The sequence below is a fragment of the Copadichromis virginalis genome, linkage group LG18, assembly GCF_057382275.1.
Source record: "Copadichromis virginalis isolate Kocher_CV1m ecotype Utaka linkage group LG18, C_Virginalis_male_GT1.1, whole genome shotgun sequence".
In the NCBI taxonomy this organism is placed as follows: Eukaryota; Metazoa; Chordata; class Actinopteri; order Cichliformes; family Cichlidae; genus Copadichromis; species Copadichromis virginalis.
The window spans coordinates 18,278,139-18,297,757 of record NC_140635.1 but is presented as its reverse complement, the minus strand read 5'-3'; the positions used below and the strand labels follow the sequence as shown (position 1 = coordinate 18,297,757).

Sequence of the window (19,619 nt, the reverse complement as noted above, 5' to 3'; positions counted from 1 at the left end):
ACGTTGATAATTTGAACTACACGTTTCAGTTTGGATTCATTACTCCATCAGATCAGTTCATGTGAAATGTGGCATACCTCAGCCACAAAGAGGAGAAAACATCTTTCCCTTCATTAACAATGGCTTCTTGACAGCCACTCCTCCACTGAGACCATATCCGATGAGGTTTCAGTGAACAGCATGAATTTAGCTGAAGGCCCAGATGCATGTCTCAGGTCCTGTATTAGGTCTTTGCTGGATTGTTTCCTATTTTTATAAGGGCATAACTTTCAGATTCTGTTCAACTGTTTTAGATAGTTTTTAGGCCCGACACTCTTTTTTTCCTCCATTTGTCCAGTTTCCTAAATTGTTTTTAGGCACACAGTTTCGAGATATGTCAGGTTTTTGACTAACAGCTCTTTGGGAATCACCTTACTGGTACAAAAGTATTTCACTCTCTCTCTTTTTTTGTCTATCAAACCATGTTATGTTTGGTATTTTTCATAGATCCAACCAAAGAAACTGGAACAAGTTATATGTTTTGCACTAGGTTCAACCCTTTGTTATGCTGCTACAACAATGTGAATTTCCCAACTCTGGGATTAATAAGGGGTTAGTAAAGGGTGTTAACATCCATGTCTTACCATCCATAAAGCTTAAATAACTTATAGCCTACTGGGATGACTGTTTCTTTCATTTTCTTTTTCTGAACAGTGCATATAAATAACATGAAGCAAAGGCAAGTATGATTAATATTAGAGATATAATTCTTTATTAGAGATGATTAGAGATTAATATTTTTAATTTTTAATCCGAGTGTGTGTTTTAAATCTTTCTTATATTGCGCTGTTTTAAAATTGGAGTCGCTGTTTCTTTACGGAGAAGATTTACAGTCGTACTCTTCAGCTTCCTGTTTTGTTTTTCTGTCGCTCGGCTTCGGGTAGACATGGAAGAATTTGCGAGGCGCGGAGACAGCCAGAGCCTCCCCGTGATAAAACGCGCTCTCTTTAAACACCGGTGGACCTGTTAAACCCCGCAGAAGACACGGGCAGCAGTACCGAGCCTCACCCGTCCGTGGTGTCCGCGACATGGCTCTCAGCTCGGGCGGCTGGGCTCCGCCAGCCCCGATTCCTGCCTCGTCCCCACAGGCTGCATGCGGCGGCCCTGCACCTACCGCCTGCTGCAGTACAGTCTTAATGTCCGTCCGTGTTTCGGTGTGCCATTCCGGGATCCGACCGCTGTACCTCCCCGGAGCGGGCAGCGAGGCTCTGCGCCTGCAGCTCAGCATGGACCCGAGCCGGGCCGGAGAGTTCCGACTGGCTTTACGCGATACGAGCGGAAACCGCAGTGTGGTAAGCGTAGACACACACACACATCTGTATGTTTAGAACAAATGCTTTTGTTATCAACCTAAACGTGTGTGTGTGTGTGTGTGTGTGTGTGTGTGTGTGTGTGTGCACGTGTGTGTGTGCACAAACGCCTTTTTTAAGTGACATTTATATTCTTAACTAACAAAAGGCCTTTACGCGCAGTTTTACGGATCTCATAGCACGACATGTGCACCTTGGTGGATTCAATTTGAGGCACGACAAATCTCAGAACAACAGAAACTCTTTCCTCCAGTTTACACCAGGATCCACTGTGACAATCAAGCGCCTGATAGCAGAGCCTTCAGACTCCCTCCCCGGTGTCGTGCTTATTACCAAACAGTATGTTTTTAAAAGGGGGGTCTTAAAAAGCCTCACATTGTTGTTTTAACGGAGAAGTAGTGTAGTTACTAAAACTTTTAGTTTCGTTTTCATTTTCGGCCCTTCCACGACATAACAGCATCACGGGGGAAGTCCTTTATAGTGGTAAACTCTCCAAATCTTAATGGCAAAATGGCAGGTGGGAATTTCCACGATCCTCTTGTCATCTGAACAAACATGCAGATTTCAGCCTTGTACTGGCAAGTCATTTCTCATTATGTGTGTTGTAGGAAGTCTGTATTTATTCACTGGTATTCTACACCAAATGATTCAAACAGTGGCTTAAGCAGAAGAAGAAGCTTTAGTCATTCTGTTAGCCAGTTAATGGCGTGACTAACCTTAGTGCTCAAGCCCTCCTGTGATTGGAGAGTTGGTAATGACAGATAAAAATAACAGCATGGCTTATCAGGAAAACCACACTGAGCACAGAGGTTCATTTACCTTAGCGCTTTACCACTGTTTCCATTTAGATTGTTGACTGTGGCTCTAACAAAAAGACAGCAGGCAGAGTTGAAGATATATTTGATTTTCATTGGAAGTGACCAGGAATTAGAAATGAGTACAACAGAAGGACAGCTCAGGTTGAGCGGTTTGGAGACAACGTTAGAAAGGCAAGGCTGAGTTGGTTAGAACATGTGCAGAGGAGGGAAAGTGGATATATTGGAAAAGGGATGGTGAAGATGGCGGTGGGAAACATCAGGCACCCCAGGATATGATAGTTATTTAACGTTTTATAATATGAAGAACTGTGTCACTAACAGATTATACTTTTGAACAAGAGAAACAGTGTAAGGGTTAAACACAGAATTATGATTCATTTGTGAGTTTGCAGGTAGTTAATTATGCACAATACTGATCAGAACATAATCAGAAAATATAAAAGTGTTTGAGTTTGGCTAAAATGATGAATAAGAATAAAGGTAAGAAAAGAAAATAATCATTTTAGAGACAGGCGTAAGTCAGGCCTGGATCGCAGTCGGTCCAAGTCAGACTGCGACTGTTTGCACAAAATTTGTATCCTATCAGGTGAACTCTGGGCAACCATTTAATCACAACAAGTTACCATCCGTCACAAAATGTGAAAAACAAAAAACAGTACAGTCTCCAGGCAACCACCAGTTTTTTGAAATACATGGAAGGATGTTGCTATCCTGTTTTCACTGAGCTTTTAGCTTTGTCGAGCTAAGAGTGTCCACTGTTGGATGGTTCTTTGGTTGACCCGATTAAAAAGTAAGAGCCAGGAGGATTGCTGTGGTTTATACAATCGAACAACCTCTGGCTAAGAGGATGGCACAATGCAGAGCCCACAACTACCTCTTCAGGCCAGGACTCTGCAGTCTATTTACTCCTGTAGGCCAGTGGACACTTTCAGTGATGTGGATGTACACATATTGGACAGGGATGAGCATTGGGGAGTCTAGGAGGCCACGCTCAAGAAGAACATAGAGGAGATTGATGGATGTATGGTGGATGACGGATGTGACAGAAGAAGATGGTAGGGATAGGGTGAGATAGAGGCGGGTGATGCGCTGTGGTGGCCCTTAAATGGAGCAGCAGAAAGAAGAAATGAATGTTTACAGGCTGTATAAAACACCAAATGTAAGCGTAGTACTTTCAACTTCTAATGTCGGATTAGTTCTTGCATCTTTAGTGCTTCTCATTCGTGAAGTGTCTCCATACTCTTTCCCATGGTTCTTGTGTGGTTTGTGGCGTTTGAACCTGTTGTGTTTGGCATAATTTGCTGTGTTTGTGTGTGTGTGTGTCTATGTGTGTCAGCCCTTCGTTTAGGAGCAAGCTCCTCGATTTGTCTCGGATGGTCCTGCTGCTGTTCAGAGCTACCTATGCAAGCCTGCACACCGTCATCCAAATAATTAAAAAGTATTGCTGCAAAATGTAACGTGTGACACCATGAAATAAATCATGGAGCCTAATATGAAACTGTAGATCTATGATATGATATTTAGACACATTTTTCGGACAGTTTTTGCCCATGCAGCAAAGGGCCACCATTCAGACTCGAGCATGACATACGGTCATTTTTCAAATTTACTGCTTGTTTTTATGTTTTATTGTCTCTCTTTCAGTAACAGCAACTTGTTCAGTTTAAATAAAGCTTTGATCTTAAATACTAAATACTTAAAAACCGACCAATTCTAAGCAGTCTGTGAGACTAAACGTGTATTTTTGCACAATTAATCTGGCAAAGCAAGCCATTTAAAGCTGTTTGGCTTCACATAATTGTGCTTTTTTTTTACTACTTTTTGACGATCAAAGGATCAATTAGCAGATTGTGGCATGCAAAAGACATTTCAATACAAACACAAGTTTAATCTTCTCAATACTGGCAATAAAATAAACAAAAAAGGCACACATGCTTAAGCTCACCTCACTTTGCACAGTGTCTGACTGGCCAGATCATAACTTAACTCCCAGATCTGCCCTTTGTTTGTCACATTCACTGTGTGTCATCTTCCTGAACTCTGACAGGCTCTGAATTTGCTTTTGCATCTCCACTCTGACAGATTTCCCCCTCGACTACCGAAACACGTCTTGATTCAACTTCTTTTAGCTCGTCTGTCTCAGCTCAAAGACTTGACAGCCACCCCGCGTTATCGTATCAGACAATGTGCATGCATTCCTTCCGGCAGAAGGCAAATCCATCTTCCCGGCTTTTGTCTGTGCCCTGAAGATCCCACTGCCACAGTGAATGTTCCAAGACGGATTGTGTGTAAAAGAAATCTCTGCTGCCAAATTCACTCACTGATGACACGTCTTTCTCTGTCAAAGTGAGGATTTCACATGCTTCATTTTGCCATGTATCAGGGGATTGTTTCCTTTCTATTAAACTGTGATAGTCCTCCAAAGAGAACTGCAGTTTGGATTTGTTGCATCTACTGTTTGTTTTTTTTCCTCCCTCAGCTCTTGTTCAGTGCAAAGGAGGGTCTTCCTTTTTAATATGCTAAACATTCGTTAGCTTTTCAGGTTTGAGGTGTTTTTTGACATATTAAACAATTAGTCATGTGGATGCAAACGAAAGTGATTTGACTTGTTGGTGTTGGAACTGAGTTTTTGGCTCTAGGATTCATTTGTCACACTTCAGCTAACGTATGGGGAAGAAATTTTCTTACATCACTTTGTGTTTTTACCTGCAGTTTATCGCAGAGTTTGACCTGCGCTCTGTGCAGTATGAGGTCAAGTCCTCTCGCTGCCATGAGATGCGTCTTGTTGCTCCGCCTCACGACTGCATCCGCTTCAACTTCCGCTGCGACCGAGAGGCCGAGGAGTGGGCCACCGTGATGATGTCTTCACTAAGAGAGGCACACAGAGGTCAGTTTGACAATTTTGTTTCTTTATTTCCGATAAAATGAAAAATGGTTTATATCAGTCAAATATAAATGTAACACTCATTAAACAACATTGTACATCCTTTCCAAAAATCCATTTTAGTAAACATTAGGACTAAAGACTCAGTAACTGAAACCAGGCCTTTTGTTGGTTGTTGTTCTGAGATTTTAAGGTCCAGGTCACTAAGATCACCCTTCTCCCCTGTTGTGATACTCTGTTCAGCAGGGCATCTCTACCATGTCTACATACCAAAATGTGCCGAGGTCCTGTCCTGTGATTCGTGTTAACAAGCAGTTGAAAAAGGTGTAGCTAACAAAGCAGCCAGTGAGCATACAGTCACTTGACTCCTTCAACTTCAGCAGGTCGTCTTGACCATGCCTAAAAACATGGAGCTGTGGATTTTAAACCACAGCTGCTGCACAATTCTACTAAAGCAAATCCAGCAAACAGCAACCTATTTTAGTCGATTTTAGTTGCACAGTTTCTGCCATGTTTGCTGTAACTAATTAGATATTTGTTAACGAGTGGTTTGAGAGGACGTAAAGTGTATTTCACAATTCTGTTCCCTGTGACGCATTTTTTTCCGCTGTGTTGCTTCAATTTGAAAACTCAGTTCAACTTTCACCCAAATATCTGCTGAGTAAAGGATCCTCTTCTGCGTTTTGACTGGCAACGGTCCATTTTGAATCAGCTTTGATGAACTGCAAATCTCTTGAAAGCACAAAGCATCAGCGTCCTTACTTTGTGCATACACAGCAAAACCGTTTCTTACTGGTTCTTTTTTACAATGACGCAAAACTTTTTGTCTTAATCTGTGTTGCACTCAGTTTTTGCTGTAACAGTTCAACAAACAAAATGCTTTCAAGCCTCCACCCAAAGGGAGAGAGTATGTAATCGGTCTGTTTCCTAACAGTCTAGCATCCTGAGTTTTCAAGATATCGTTTTCAAATTTCCTGTGATGGTAGATGCCAGAATCAGGTCAAGTTAAAGGTCATACCAAATGTGGAAATCAGTACAAACTTTAAATTAACCACAATTTTTCATGGATCATCTTCAAATTTTGCAACAACATAGTAGGCCTTGGGGGACATGAGTACCTAGGTTGGTTAAGCATTTGACCTTGACCTTCAAATGACCGTGAAAATAAATCCAAGAACACATATGGAGTAATATGTCATATGAAAGGGCATGGAGACCCTGCGACGTCACAATGACGCCGTAAAGCTTTGCAAAAGTCACACAGAGCATGAATAAATGTTTTTTCAGCTTACAGAAGCCAAAGATTTCAGTCAGTTAGGTTCCAATCATGTGGGTGAAGATGATAAAATACACTATTCGAGTATTTAATGCTTCAAGGTCATAGGTCAAAGGTTAGGGTCACACCAATTAAGAAAAAAACTGTAAAGCAATATATTGGTCATTGGGGGACATAAGCTTTTTTTTTCTTCTTTAAAACATTTTTTCAATATAAGATTATATAACTTCACAATGACTCAAAAAGATTAATAAACTACACTTGCTACCCATATTTACAATGCTGACGTCAGCATGTTGTAATAAAAACATCATAAAACATTAAAGTGTCAGTGTAGCCCGCTGAGAGCTCTTGTTTGTAAAGAATTGATTTAATGTTGATAATCCATCAAAGAAATAAAACCTGAGGCGCCCTCTGGTGGCGGCATGCTGATGAACAATCTATTTTTTTGCTCTACCCGTTTTGCCTGTCTCTCTCTCCCCTCATACTTTTGTTTATTACATTTTTCTTTTCATAAAAACGTGAAAATAGGGTTTGCCTCAGGTTAAAGGGGATGAATAAAACCATTTGTTAAACCGTTAAAAAGACTCTTTATAAACAAACTGAGTAAATAAGGGCAAATTACTGACCCTTGTTATACTGTAAACGTATTGCACCTAAAAAAAATTTGTGTCTGCGAAACGTAACTCACGCTGTGAGAAGTCAAAGAAAAAGCACTTTAGATGTTTTCTATCTGAGGTTAATGGTAAAAGCTGGAATCAAATCAAAGCAGCGTTACACATGTTAGTTGGAGGAGATAAAGTATCGTTTGGTTTGGGTCAACTGTTATAGGGCGTTAGTCTTTGTATGCTTTTGCTTTGTTGCTTAGTGATAAACGTGCGCAGACGTAGGACCTTTATCAACCCGGTGCAGCAAGTGTAAACACTGATATCGGCTGAACTTGGTATGTGTTGACTTCAAGGCGTTGTAAAGCACTTCAGTGACAAACTTCTCCATCTCTCCTCTGACAGTTGCAAATGTGGATACATACGAATCAGACAGCAAACAGAACAACACGGCAGTGGCGAAGGAGCAGTGGAGCTCAGCCTCGCTCCCGCTGAGCGGTGAGCATCCATGTTTGTCGCCATGGTTTTTTTTTTCTCTCTCTCTCTCTCTTTACTCACAGTGTAGTTTAATAATGTCACGTTTAATTGCTGTGCTGTGCTTTTCAGAGGAGCTGTGTTTGGAGCTCACCAGGGCAATCGAAGCCGGTGACACGCAAGCTGCTTCACAGCACGCGTCCGCGCTGGCTCGACAGAAAGCGGCGCTGACGATACAGCTGTCGGAAAAAAACTACGCAGATGGGGAAATCAGGTGAGGAGGTGGAGAAACGTTTGGCTGCGCAGGGCTATTCAAGGTCATTATTATGACCGCTGTGTCTTCCAGGGTTTACCCGTGTGCCATGTCTGTGTTGCAGTTTATCTGTGGTGGTGGAGGATGTCTCCTCGTCCTGTTGCGTCACAGTGAAAGTGTTTCCCTACATGACTGTGGCTGCACTCAAGCAACAGGTCAGAAACCTGCTGGTTACAACAGCTGGAAATGTAGCTGATCTTAAATTTGCACTCACTGACTTCCTCCTCCTTTCTTCTTCTTCTTCTTCTTCAGGTGTTTCTCGAGTACGGTTTCCATCCTCGCGTCCAGCGCTGGGTGATCGGTCAGTGTTTGTGCACCGAGCCGAGGTCATTAGCTTCCTACGGGGTGCAGAAGGATGGCGATACAGCGTACCTATACTTGATCTCTGCCCGGCAAGCCCGGATTACCCGCCAGCTGTTCCAGCAGGACCTGGAGAGTGCCCTACTCACCACACCTCTCCCCCCAGGCAACGGGCCCACCTCCCAGGACTGGAGGGGTTACAACACCCTCCCTTCAAGGCTTCCCCACAACAACCAGGGTGAGTTCAAGGTACATTGCGATGATGATGTTTCGGTTGCATCTGCAGTGCACTGCTGCGGTCCTGCTAATTAACAACAACACTTGTTAGCAGAGTCAGTCGCAGCCACCTTAACCATCCTCAGTACTCTAGAGCTTTTTGTCACTGATGTGCTGAGATAATACTGATATAAACTGAACCTTTCCTGCTGCTGAATCAGGGGGATGTTGGAAGTTATTGCATAATTAGTTTCATTTCATTAGGTAAAGAAACCCTTCATGGAGGAAGCGTTGCCGCCGAGCAGCCAGCACTCTGTGACCGAACACCGGAGCAATGTTTGCTGACTCGATCATCTTTTAGATTTACTGCGTCTCAAACTCGTGGTCAACGAAGCATAAAGTCTAGTAGAAAGTCACCTGTGTACACATTAAAGTCTCGTGATTTCCAGATTAGTTCCTGACTGCAGAAGATTTGCACCCAGTCTTTAACTGTCCACGTTTTTAACTGCCAGCCTGTCTTATCGTCTTTCGTTGGTGTCCGAAACACCAACATAGACCTTCGTTTCAAGAAGGATGAACACCTGTCCACACACATGGCATCGACCAAATCGAGTGCTTCCGAGCACCAAGATACAGAGTCCCATTTGTAAAACCGATGGTGCCCTGGGAGGAGCAGATAGAGGAGCATGACAGGAGGAAAGGGGAAATAGATATGATGGTACTACGCTGAAATCCAAGCCAGACTGCGTAACGGCTAAATTCCTGAAAAGCATGATGACCGCTGATACTGATGAGCATAAAGTGCTATTAGATTAATTATTCTAATTACTCGCTGTCTTTTGGGGGAAGCTATGTGGAGAAAATACAAGAATCCGGACAATCCCTACGGTTTGAGAGTCATCAAACCTGAATTAACACTGCAGGAAAACAATTCCTAATGTAGGAATTATACATGTTCTGTCAGGAATTTGTGAGTGGGGCTGCTAAATAACCTTAAGATATTATTCAAAAATTACAATTCTTTATTTTGGGATTTTTGTAGGCGTGTGAAAGTCTTTCAAGCTGGATGTAGATGCAGCCAGTTTAACATTGTGTTGTCCGCAGGTACAGGTGGAGGGAGCGACAGACCAGGTGACATCAAAGATGTTCTCGACATTGAGAAGCTGCAGCTGAATGATCATACCAGCAAAGCGAGTAAAACACAGGTATGTGTTTAGTATATGATGCTTCTAACATTGCAGGGACACAGGAATGCCAAACTTGATTAACTCCCCTGCACCCTAATAACAAGGACATGTTTTGGCTCTAGTACGCTGTATAAACTGACCCAGTCATTTTGTCCTGGAAGCCAGCCTACAATATGAAAGAAACTGCTCTGTTCAGAAAAGAGAAACAAGGGTTACCCCTAGTAGGCATCCCAGGAGGGAAGAGTTAAAGGATAGATTATGCTTGGAGTGAATTAAACCTTAAAGTAAACCTGTTTGTAATGCAGTCATAGGTCAGTGTTGGTGGGCTCTGGGCTCTTAATCCCCACAGACAAGAGTTAATGCAAAATCTACCTAATTTTTCAAACCATAGTTCCCAGCAAGAAAAGTAATGGTGTATTTGTTAATTACGAATAATGAACACCTTGACAGCACAGACATTATAGATAAGCAGTATTATTACTTTTGATAGAGCTCTAAATGAACTCCACATGTTTGTGAACTCAGCAGACAGAGTGGGCGTGTCCCTCGTGCACTTTCATCAACAAGCCATCTCGTCCCGGCTGCGAGATCTGCGCTACAGCCAGACCTGACACACAGAGCTTTATCCAGCAGGTACTATAACAGATACCTAGGAATCAATATTTGTTTTACTCTCCTGGACCTTCTCCCCCTGCTGACAGTGATCTTTTTTTCATCTCACACAAAGGAGAAAGGAAGGCGAGAGGATCGGGGAGAGTCTGGTTTAAGCAGCAGCTGACTGCCCTTCATCACTGTCCTGTTTTCACTTCTCACTCACTCGCACGCACACATACATACACACAGAGTGAGAAGACTAATTCTGCCACTTACATGTTGACAAAATACTTACACGAAGCCTGTCAAGTGCACTGAGAGTCCTCTGACAGCTGGCTGGCTGCTGAAGACGGGGCCGTTTGAAGCGCTGTAGCATGACGCAGAGCTGCACCCTTCGCTGCTCAGACGATGAACTGCTGACGCGAAGCTTTGACAGTTTATATGGACATGACCTGACCATGACATACATCTGCATCGAGCCAGATCTCCTTGCTATTTATTTTCCTGTGTGCGTGCGTGGGTGTTAGTGAGTGTGTGTGTGTGCGTGCGTGTGTGTGTGGAGCAAGCAACACAGACAGCCTAATATTTATTTTAGGTGGGAAGAGAAGGGAGGTAAATTTGATTGGAGCTGAATTTGTGGAAATGTCAAACTCCGGTGTCTGCCAACTGTGAAGTGATAAGAAAGGTTGAAGCCTTGTGCAATACCCTATTCTGTCTGTTAATATGACATCTGTTGGTGCCAAAAGAATATTAAAAGTGTTTTTAAAATAAAAAAAGAAGCAGCAGTGGCTGTAAAGAGAAGGATTTGTGATGCATTTACAGGGTTGTTGAGTGCTTTTATTTTTGTATAACATTGTATTACTTGTATTATTTTTACCAGAGGAGCATTGAGTAATTGTACATTTAGCAGCTGATCTAATTTGTTTCTTTGAGATGTGACAGCAAAAGAATGATCTGTTTTCAGTACATAATACTGTAAAAGCTCACATTATCTGAATAAACAAGATGGAATTAAAATAAATGCTGTTTCTTCTGTTCTTGTGAGATCTACAAATGTCACGTTATTAGGCACAGCCTGCTAGTAAGAGGTTGGACCTCTGTTTGCCTTCAGAATTAACTTAATTCTTCATGGCGCAGATTCGACAAGGTGCTGGAAACATCCATCAGAATGGCATGACGGCATCGTACAGATGCTGCACATCTGTCAGCTGCACATACACATACATGATGTTAATCTCCTGTTCCACATCATCCCAAAGGTGCTTTGTTGCCTTGAGATCTGTGATTGTGGAGGCCATGCGAGTAGAGTGAACTCATTGTCATATCAAGAAACCAGTTTGAGATGATTTGAGTTTTCTGACATGGTACGTTATCCTGCAGCCATCAGACGATGGGTCCACTGTGGTCATAAAGGCATGAACACGGTCAGCATCAATACTCAAGAAGGCTGCAGTGTGAATCATAGCCTCAGCTTCCTGCTCCTAGGTGAACAGAATCTGGTGCGATCTTCTGCTGCTGTAGCCCATCGGCTTTAAGGCTCAAGATGCTCTTCAGCATACTTTGCTGTAATGTGGTTATTTCTGGGTCTTATCTTGAAGCAGTGTGGTCTTCTTCTCCAACCTCTAGCATCAAACAGGCATGTTTAACCAGAGAACTGCAGCTCACTGGGTATTTTGTCTTTGACCGTTCTCTGTAAACCCTCCAGATGTTTGTACAGGGCCTTTGTGGAAGTCCTTTTAATCTGTGGCAACAGGTCTGAAATCTTTCTGTAGGAAAAGTATCATTTCACTCTTTTTTTGTGTTTTTCTACACTAAAAAAACTATTTTTCATCCATGTTTATTATATTACAGATTAATGTTAAATAATTCTGTGACACGGTAAATGATATCAAATTCGTGAACACCCCTGTCCTAATGGAACGTTTTTATGTATTTGCCGCAGTAAATAAGATGTACGTATGTGCAGTGATAATACAGGAAGGTGTCAAAATGTATTTTATTTTTGGCAGCCATAAATATGAAATAAACACAAACCAAAATTTCAACAAGTATAAAAATATTAGATGTAGTGATGGCTTGTTCCAATGCAGACAAACATTTTAAAAAGAGGCAGACGGCCAAAGTGGTTTCTACCATTATATCACTGTTTTATATGTTGGTACCGAGTCAATGTTTAGCATCCTGTATGATTAATAAAAAAACTGTATTGTTCTTTATGTATCCCCCCAAAAAACCTTTAATCAAAATCTCCTTTTACACAAATCAACCCAACGGTGACTTTTATAGTTATTGGGAAACTCATCCCCTTCATGCAGCTATACTGTGTAATTCTAAGACTGATGTTAAGTAGAAATCAGTTCATTTTGCTCACTTTCAAATAGTTTTTGGTGACTCAGAAATGCCTCTGATGTTTAAAGTCTGAAATATTTTGAGTAAACGTAATAACCAAATGTCCAAACATGGAGTTGGAGTTGCTGCGTCTTCTCCAAGGCAACTACAGTACATTGTTTTTTCCTCTCCAGTGGATTCAACTGGTAATTCTTCACATTCACCCAGCAATGACAGTCCTGAGTACATTTCGGAGGGCGGTCGCACTCACGAGACCCTTCAGTGGACCTGTGGGCTACTTCCAGAAGAGGATGTTCCAGAAAAGCAGCCAGCATGGATAAACCAGCAATGCTATGAGTGGGTAGACTAAAGATCCGTACAGGGAGTGGTCCAGGATCCCCTGTGAAATGACTGATAGATACAGCAACCAGCCATCTTGGAAGCTGACAGGCATGTCTTGCAGCTCTTGAAAGAAAAAGACTGAAAACAGGAGCGTGCAAGCTGGGCTGAGGATGACCAAGATGAACGCTGACAAAACCCTGGAGAGAGAAAAAGAGCAGAACACGGTTTTAGTTCTGTATAGTGATAGAGGGCTATGAAGGCCAAAGTGTCTGTGCAGGTGTTTACTTTGGAACGTGGGGTGTGACAAAGGCAGCTAAGGGCACCAGAGTGAGAGCCAGAATGAAGCCTAAGGAGAAGTTGATGAGGGCAGTGCAGCCCAGCAGCACAGCCAGGTACAGCACCGCGACGAGCTTCAGCACTCTCCAGCCCTGCTCCGTGCCCTCCCCCGACAGCAGTCTGCAACAAACAACACAACAGCTCACTTAATCTCCTGCGTCAAGTTAGCCATTGTCTGATAATCAACTAAAAGTTATGTTTTGACATGTTTACAATTTAACTTTATGTACTGAACTTTGAGGGGTAATCCACACAGGAAGCTCACTTTAGTTGATCGACTCATTCGGGCCCCACAGATTTTACGTCGCCGTCCCCTTTTTAACTTAAAGTTACCAAGTGCTACTGACTTTCTGTGGTTTCTGGTCACTTTGAAATCACTTCCTATGTGGATGTCTCTTAAGTGTGTGCACTGATGCATACATAACTCAGTGTGAGAACCCTGAATGATTTGAATTTGTGCTCATACTGAAAACTCAGTTTCATAGTTTGTACATTAATGTTTTGCCCTCCTCGAGTCACTCTACTCTGACATCAGGAACTGTCGCTCACTGGATATTTTTCTCTCTTTTTCTGATCATTCTCTGTAAACCCTAGAGATTGTTGTGTGGGCAGTTTGTGAAATACTCAGACAAACCACTTCTTACTATCATCTGATTGATTGATTAAATATTTGGGTTAACAAGCAGTAGGACAGGTGTATTTAATAAAATGTACAAGGAAATAAACAAGGAAAATCAATTTACACACACACACACACACACACACACACACACAATGTAGTACCTGTGTGTGTTATGCGGCAACGCCAGGCCTGCTGTGTAAATAGCAATTGCTGTCAGAACCACAGCCTCGGTCTCAGACACAGGGAAATGTTCGACAGCAGTCTCCTGAAAACGGATCGGCAGCGCGTACAGAGCAACTCCTGTCAGGTGGCTGATCACCAGAGGAGTCAACACCGACAGCACTCCTGGACTGGACTGCTGGAAGGAAGCAGATTTTTAATAAAGTGTTGCTTAACCAGCAAAATTCAGGTTCAGTTTTGATGAGTTTGTCTTAGCACGTGTGTGTAACCTGATCAATGTCAGCAACTCCATCCTCTGTTGTCGATGGTGGAGTATTGAGTTGAACCCACAAGTCTAATGCCTGTATTACAGTCAAGGAAAAAAACTGAAGGTTGAATTTGTTCCCACCCTGCTCTCAGCTGTTATTAGGTTTCTTTTATACATTTCATTTCATTTTTATTTCAGGATACACGAAGCAGCAGAATAACGGCGAGCAGGCCGAAGGCTGGCATGTAGTATCCAATAGAGACAAAGTGAGAGAGTGACGGCATGAGGTAGAAGAAGTAGGACTGGTGTAGGCGCTCCAGGAGGTTATTCAGCTTACGATACATTCCTTCCAGCAGCCTGCAGGACATTCATTTAGACAAAAAAAAGATCATAAAAGTGTCAAATTACAAGCAGAACATAAAAGCCTTAAATATAAACAAAATCAGTATACACCATCTCTGACCTGCCGATGGTAGTGGCGTCAGTCTTGTACTGCCGGAAGCTGTTGACACCCTTGATGGTTGCAGCTTCGATGTGGTAGCGCAGAAACAGGCCGTGGTCTCCCCAGGGCCGCCCACTGGCCTGCTTCATCACCATCAGCATCATAGTCTGCACAGCGTGGTTGTACCCTGACACGCTATCCCAATCGTTCCTTTGCAGCTGTAAACACATCCACAAAGAAAAGCTACATAACGACTCTCCAACACATAATCTTAGCACTCTGCTAACCATGCACAGAGCAGAGTGCGTCTGTTTATAAGCATTTACCTTGCCCTGGATGGTGCAAAGAACTCCTATCTTCTGACAAAAGGCATAGAAGAGGTTTGCTAAGTCCAGGTTGGGTAACTGGCCATTGAGGCCTTCCAGTACCAGGTCCAAACTGGTGATGACATCACTGCTAAGCTCCAGGGACAGTGCTGCCTGAATTGATCCGCCACGGCCTTGTAATGGAGACCACGACATACCTGGATGAACCATTTCAGCAGTAAAGTTAACTTAGTTGTACATCTCTTTCCTTTATTTTACTGTACTGTAACTAGATACACGTGTTTGATCACCTGTAGTGTTGGTGTGATGGTAGCCCTCCAACCAGGCCTGCATACCAATCAAATCATGCTCATTGACAAGGAAGATGATGTCCTTTGCCCAGTAAATCTGATCTATTAAAAAAACAACATTCATTAAACCAAGAAAAGCAACTGCAGCATCATTCAAATTGTGGAGGAGGAGAGGGGAATGAGTGTTGTACTCACTTCTGAAGTACTGAGCCAAGCCGAGAAGCAGTCCCACAGCCTGGTTGTTGTTATCACCTGGGCTGCAGGGAGCACTCAGCACCAAGGCTTCAGTTCGTGGAGCTCTAGGAGCTCGAAGGATACCATATACATTTGTGCCTTTTACAATCTGCCAAGAAGAGGAGACAGCACCAAAAACAAAGTCATGAAATATTCATAAAGATTATGCAAACACCAGTCTGTCTCTTGCTGAGAACAAAATCAGTTTTCCACGATAAACGTACATATCGCTCTTTGTTTTCATCAGGGAAGGGTAGTGTGCGAGAGAAGCTCTGAGTAAACACTTCCAGTCCTCGATCCTGCATATTCTTCACAAGCCAGTCCACTGGCATCCCACTGCAGAGAAGCAAATAGTCAAACAAGATTACACTAAAAACGATCAGACTTCTACCTAGACTTGAGTTTGAAAAAACAACAAAAAACTAGGAACAAACTGCATAAAGACCCACAAGCTTATAGTAAACCTTACCCAACTTTCTTCTTATGGGCTGCAAACTCCCTCCCTGTGGCCAGCGCTCTCTCCCCAGCTGGAAAGCGCTCCTCCACCATGGTAGAGCCCATGGCATTCTCTGACATGTATGTCCGCAGAGTGAACGGCTCAAAGGCCAAACCCATGAACCAAGCCACACCGGCAAAGTAGCAGACCACACTAAAACAAGACAGAAGTAATATTAATAGAGAGAGAGAGAGCTAAACGAAAGTAGGCAGACGGTTCGCACTGACTAAAGCTCACCAGATTGGGGCATTGAGGCGAGTCAGCATGCTGATCAAAGCCCGTCTTCTGTTTGGGTCAGATAGCAGCCCCATATTATCAGCTGTAACGTTACTCCAAAGCCTGGGTTTACTGGCGGATCCTGAAGGAAACACACTAACAATCCGTCAGGATAGCTGCCGCTGAGGAATAAACATCGATATGAAGACATTTATGACCATTCGACGCTGCGGTAATCACGCCTTTATATCGAGCTAAGAAATTGCTTCCAGGGATCCATTGTCAGAGCATCTACTGACAGCTGAGGTTAGCCAGGACGATTTCGCTAAATGGTAAATGTTTAAACCCGCTATACCCTGCAAACGCGTTTTTAAGATGTTTAACAATAACTTTGTATTATTTTGCAGAATGTATATGAAAAACCCACCTGTGTCCACTGGTCACATCCACCTTCAGAGGTGGGGCTTTATCGCAGAAGCCGCTGCTGGACGTTTTCGATTTCCTTGTTCCTGCGGGAACATTACTGCGGCGCACCGACTTCCGCTCAACCAAGTTAAAAATAAAAGAAAGTAAAACAAAATAAAACGACACAAAGAAATATTGAAAATACTCGATGAATAACCTGTTCCATCGTTATTTTAAGGTACATGTTTAAAACTTCCCATAAAATTTTTCTTAAATGCCTAAAGCTCGTAGTTTTCATTTAGCGTGTGAGTTTACGCGTTTATTTAGTTTTAAACATCTAAACTTAGTTTTTTTTTAATTATTATTTATTGCTATAAAATGTAGAACATCAATGTGGTAGCTTGTGGTAGCTTGCCAGTGGAAATATATATATATATATATATATATATATATATATATATATATATATATATATATATATATATATATACACACATACACACACACACACATATATATATAAAACACCCAGCACGCCCCTGCGGGCGGTTTATCCTTCAAGCTCGGGTCCTCTACCAGAGGCCTGGGAGCTTGAGGGTCCTGCGCAGTATCTTAGCTGTTCCCAGGACTGCGCTCTTCTGGACAGAGATCTCCGATGTTATTCCCGGGATCTGCTGGAGCCACTCGCCTAGCTTGGGAGTCACCGCACCTAGTGCTCCGATTACATACACACACACACACACACATATATATATATATATATATATATATATATATATATATATATATATATATATATATATACACACACACACACACATATATATATATATATATATATATACACACACACATATATATATATATATATATACACACACATATATATATATATATATATCATCTCAAAATGTGTGAGCTCAGAAGTAAGACAAAATTTCAAGAACTTAGTAACTTAAACTTTTGAGAAAAGGTTAAAATCGCAAAAAAAAAAAAATGGAGTTGGACAAACAAGCTTCCATCGTAGACAGTAGGGAGCAGGTGGGGAAGATAACCGGGAGTGATGGAGGTGTGTCCTGGAGAGAAGGTCAGTAGAAACAAGAGAGGATACGTGTTTTAATGGCAGGTGGAGAGGTGAAGCTGCAGGAGCAGATGTCATATAAGTAGACAAGTTTGAATACCTCCCTCATAAATAAACAACCAATAAGGAAACGATGCATGACTAACATATTTATTATTACATTTATCACATTCATACAAAAGTATTCAGTGACTGATATAAATGAATTAAAGGTTAATATCATTTGTAAATATTTAAAGTCCAATAACACTTTCAAGCTGCACTTGGAATCCACATGTTCCCGCTGCCGTCCCACGTCACTCTCCGGTGAGCACCGAGGCTTCTTGAAGATGCTGCCTCACCACCTCATCCAGCACTTTGCTCACACCTTTACAAGCAGTCATTGCAGCCTCAATCAGAGTCTCGAGGTGATCCTGATGCAGTCTGGCATCCATCTGCAGCAGAGCGATCTGTCCACCTCGGGGCAGAAGCGCTAAAGCCAATGAGCTCACGCCTCCATTTTCCTCCGCGTAGCACAGGTCAGCAAGGGGGGTCTCATCCACAAACCCCACAGTGCAGGCACACACATAGTCCCGCATGGGGATGCCAGCGTCAATCACTGCCAATGTGGCAGCATTCACGCACACGCTGTAATTCCCTCCGTCTGACTGCAGAATCTGTTGAAAGACGATGGAAACGTGCTTGTGAACAATTACAAAAAAATCTATTTCTGCAATAATACCTCTCACCAGATGAAGCGTCAGTCCAACACGAACCTTGACATAGATATCAATTTGAGATCGAGGGTACAGCTGGGTCATCACAGCAGCCTCAAACGTCTGCTTCAGGTGGAGGCTCATCTCAGTGGATTTGCGGTCTCCGTGTGGTCGTCTCTTCCTCTCCGCTGTGCTGAACGTGGCCATGCTATACTGGCAGTTGATAACTGCTCGATCATGAAGAGTCCGACTTCGAGAACCTCGCATCTGGAGGAAAACGACAGGTAAGAACTGATGTACAGCTTGGACTGGACGTTACTGTGCTTACACACTGGAACAATGTTAACTGCACCCAACATAAATAAATGCTGCAATATACACCAACTGGACACATTTTTTGGTGCACTTGTTCGACGGCTTGTTAACACAAATGGAATATAAACGTATCATTTGCACAGAGTCAACCTGATTATTGTTGCTGACTGTGTTCATCCCTTTATGATCACATCTTGGGATGTTTGCTTCCAGCAGGATAGCACCCCACGTCACACACCTCAAACAGGTTTCTTTAATATTCTCAAATGACCTCTACAATTACCATGTCTCATTCCAAAGGAGCACCTTTAGGATGTGGCGTAACAGGAGATTAATATTATGGATGTGCAACCAACAAATCAACAGCCACTGTGTGATGCTATTATCTCAATATGGACTAAAAAACTCAAGTGGAAAAGTGTTGTTGAATTCATACCATTAAACAAGGTATGAATTCAACAACAAGTGTAGAGAATGTATATGCTATCATAACTTTGATTTCAATTCATACTTCATGCTGTTGAGCCTTATATAAAACTTACTACACATCCCGTCTGCTTTGAGCAATAATTTAATAATGATACCACACTGTGCAAGTACTGCTACAAGCAAAGGGTCTCGCTGAAAATGCCCCTTTCTCAGGTATTTACACTATATTATATCAAAATGTGGCGACTTTATGTTACTGGTGTGATGACCATAATCAAATGCATTTTATTGTTTATCCCCACTAACCCTCTCCTCCATCCGCGGCACTTACTTCGTGGGGACCGTACACCACGGCCAGAGCTTTGGTGTTCCCCTGCTCTAAATACGCAGAGCCGTCGGCCTGAGTGAACACACCCATACGGGCCTGAAGCTTCCGCAGCTCGGTGGCTTTCCTTCCATCTAAACGGTATCCTTGATCAGACAGCAGTTCCAGGCCCGCCATGTTTCCGTAAACTTCGAATGAACGGCAACGCAGCGTCCCACGTGTCTCCTGCTACACTACATTACCCATACGCCGAGTACCTAATAGAAATACGGCAACAGCATAGGTCCAAACCGA

General features: G+C 42.6%; 3 protein-coding genes across 7 annotated transcripts; 1 reads left to right on the top strand and 2 right to left on the bottom strand.

The window, feature by feature from the left end:
• Nucleotides 1–877: 877 nt before the first annotated feature.
• On the top strand, nucleotides 878–11,022 carry sharpin (SHANK-associated RH domain interacting protein). Of its 3 annotated transcripts, none has more exons than XM_085439778.1 (9): nucleotides 878–1,331; nucleotides 4,880–5,054; nucleotides 7,338–7,430; nucleotides 7,539–7,680; nucleotides 7,784–7,874; nucleotides 7,972–8,257; nucleotides 9,346–9,440; nucleotides 9,948–10,055; nucleotides 10,150–11,022. In XM_085439778.1, the coding sequence occupies exons 1-9, from the start codon at nucleotides 1,068–1,070 to the stop codon at nucleotides 10,198–10,200; spliced, it is 1,305 nt and encodes a 434-aa protein (XP_085295904.1). In that variant the 5' UTR covers nucleotides 878–1,067; the 3' UTR covers nucleotides 10,201–11,022. The 3 variants fall into 3 exon arrangements, with proteins under 3 accessions (XP_085295904.1, XP_085295903.1, XP_085295902.1); XM_085439777.1 differs by having other exon boundaries at nucleotides 9,340–9,440; nucleotides 9,951–10,055; XM_085439776.1 differs by having other exon boundaries at nucleotides 9,340–9,440.
• Nucleotides 11,023–11,995: 973 nt separating this feature from the next.
• gpaa1 (glycosylphosphatidylinositol anchor attachment 1) lies at nucleotides 11,996–16,590 on the bottom strand. 3 transcript variants are annotated; one of them, XM_085439774.1, is made up of 13 exons: nucleotides 16,503–16,590; nucleotides 16,097–16,257; nucleotides 15,833–16,012; nucleotides 15,588–15,699; nucleotides 15,325–15,472; nucleotides 15,130–15,231; nucleotides 14,840–15,036; nucleotides 14,535–14,731; nucleotides 14,275–14,428; nucleotides 14,094–14,165; nucleotides 13,806–14,002; nucleotides 12,972–13,142; nucleotides 11,996–12,883 (listed from the first exon to the last, which is right to left on the bottom strand). In XM_085439774.1, exons 2-13 carry the CDS (start codon nucleotides 16,168–16,170, stop codon nucleotides 12,640–12,642), a joined length of 1,848 nt encoding a protein of 615 aa, XP_085295900.1. In that variant the 5' UTR covers nucleotides 16,171–16,257; nucleotides 16,503–16,590; the 3' UTR covers nucleotides 11,996–12,639. The 3 variants fall into 3 exon arrangements, with proteins under 3 accessions (XP_085295900.1, XP_085295899.1, XP_085295901.1); XM_085439773.1 differs by having other exon boundaries at nucleotides 16,097–16,217; XM_085439775.1 differs by having other exon boundaries at nucleotides 13,806–13,999; nucleotides 16,097–16,217.
• A 1,107-nt stretch (nucleotides 16,591–17,697) lies between these two features.
• Nucleotides 17,698–19,589, bottom strand: exosc4 (exosome component 4). The gene is made up of 3 exons (XM_085438986.1): nucleotides 19,332–19,589; nucleotides 18,317–18,523; nucleotides 17,698–18,217 (listed from the first exon to the last, which is right to left on the bottom strand). The coding sequence occupies exons 1-3, from the start codon at nucleotides 19,500–19,502 to the stop codon at nucleotides 17,858–17,860; spliced, it is 738 nt and encodes a 245-aa protein (XP_085295112.1). The 5' UTR covers nucleotides 19,503–19,589; the 3' UTR covers nucleotides 17,698–17,857.
• Nucleotides 19,590–19,619: the final 30 nt, after the last annotated feature.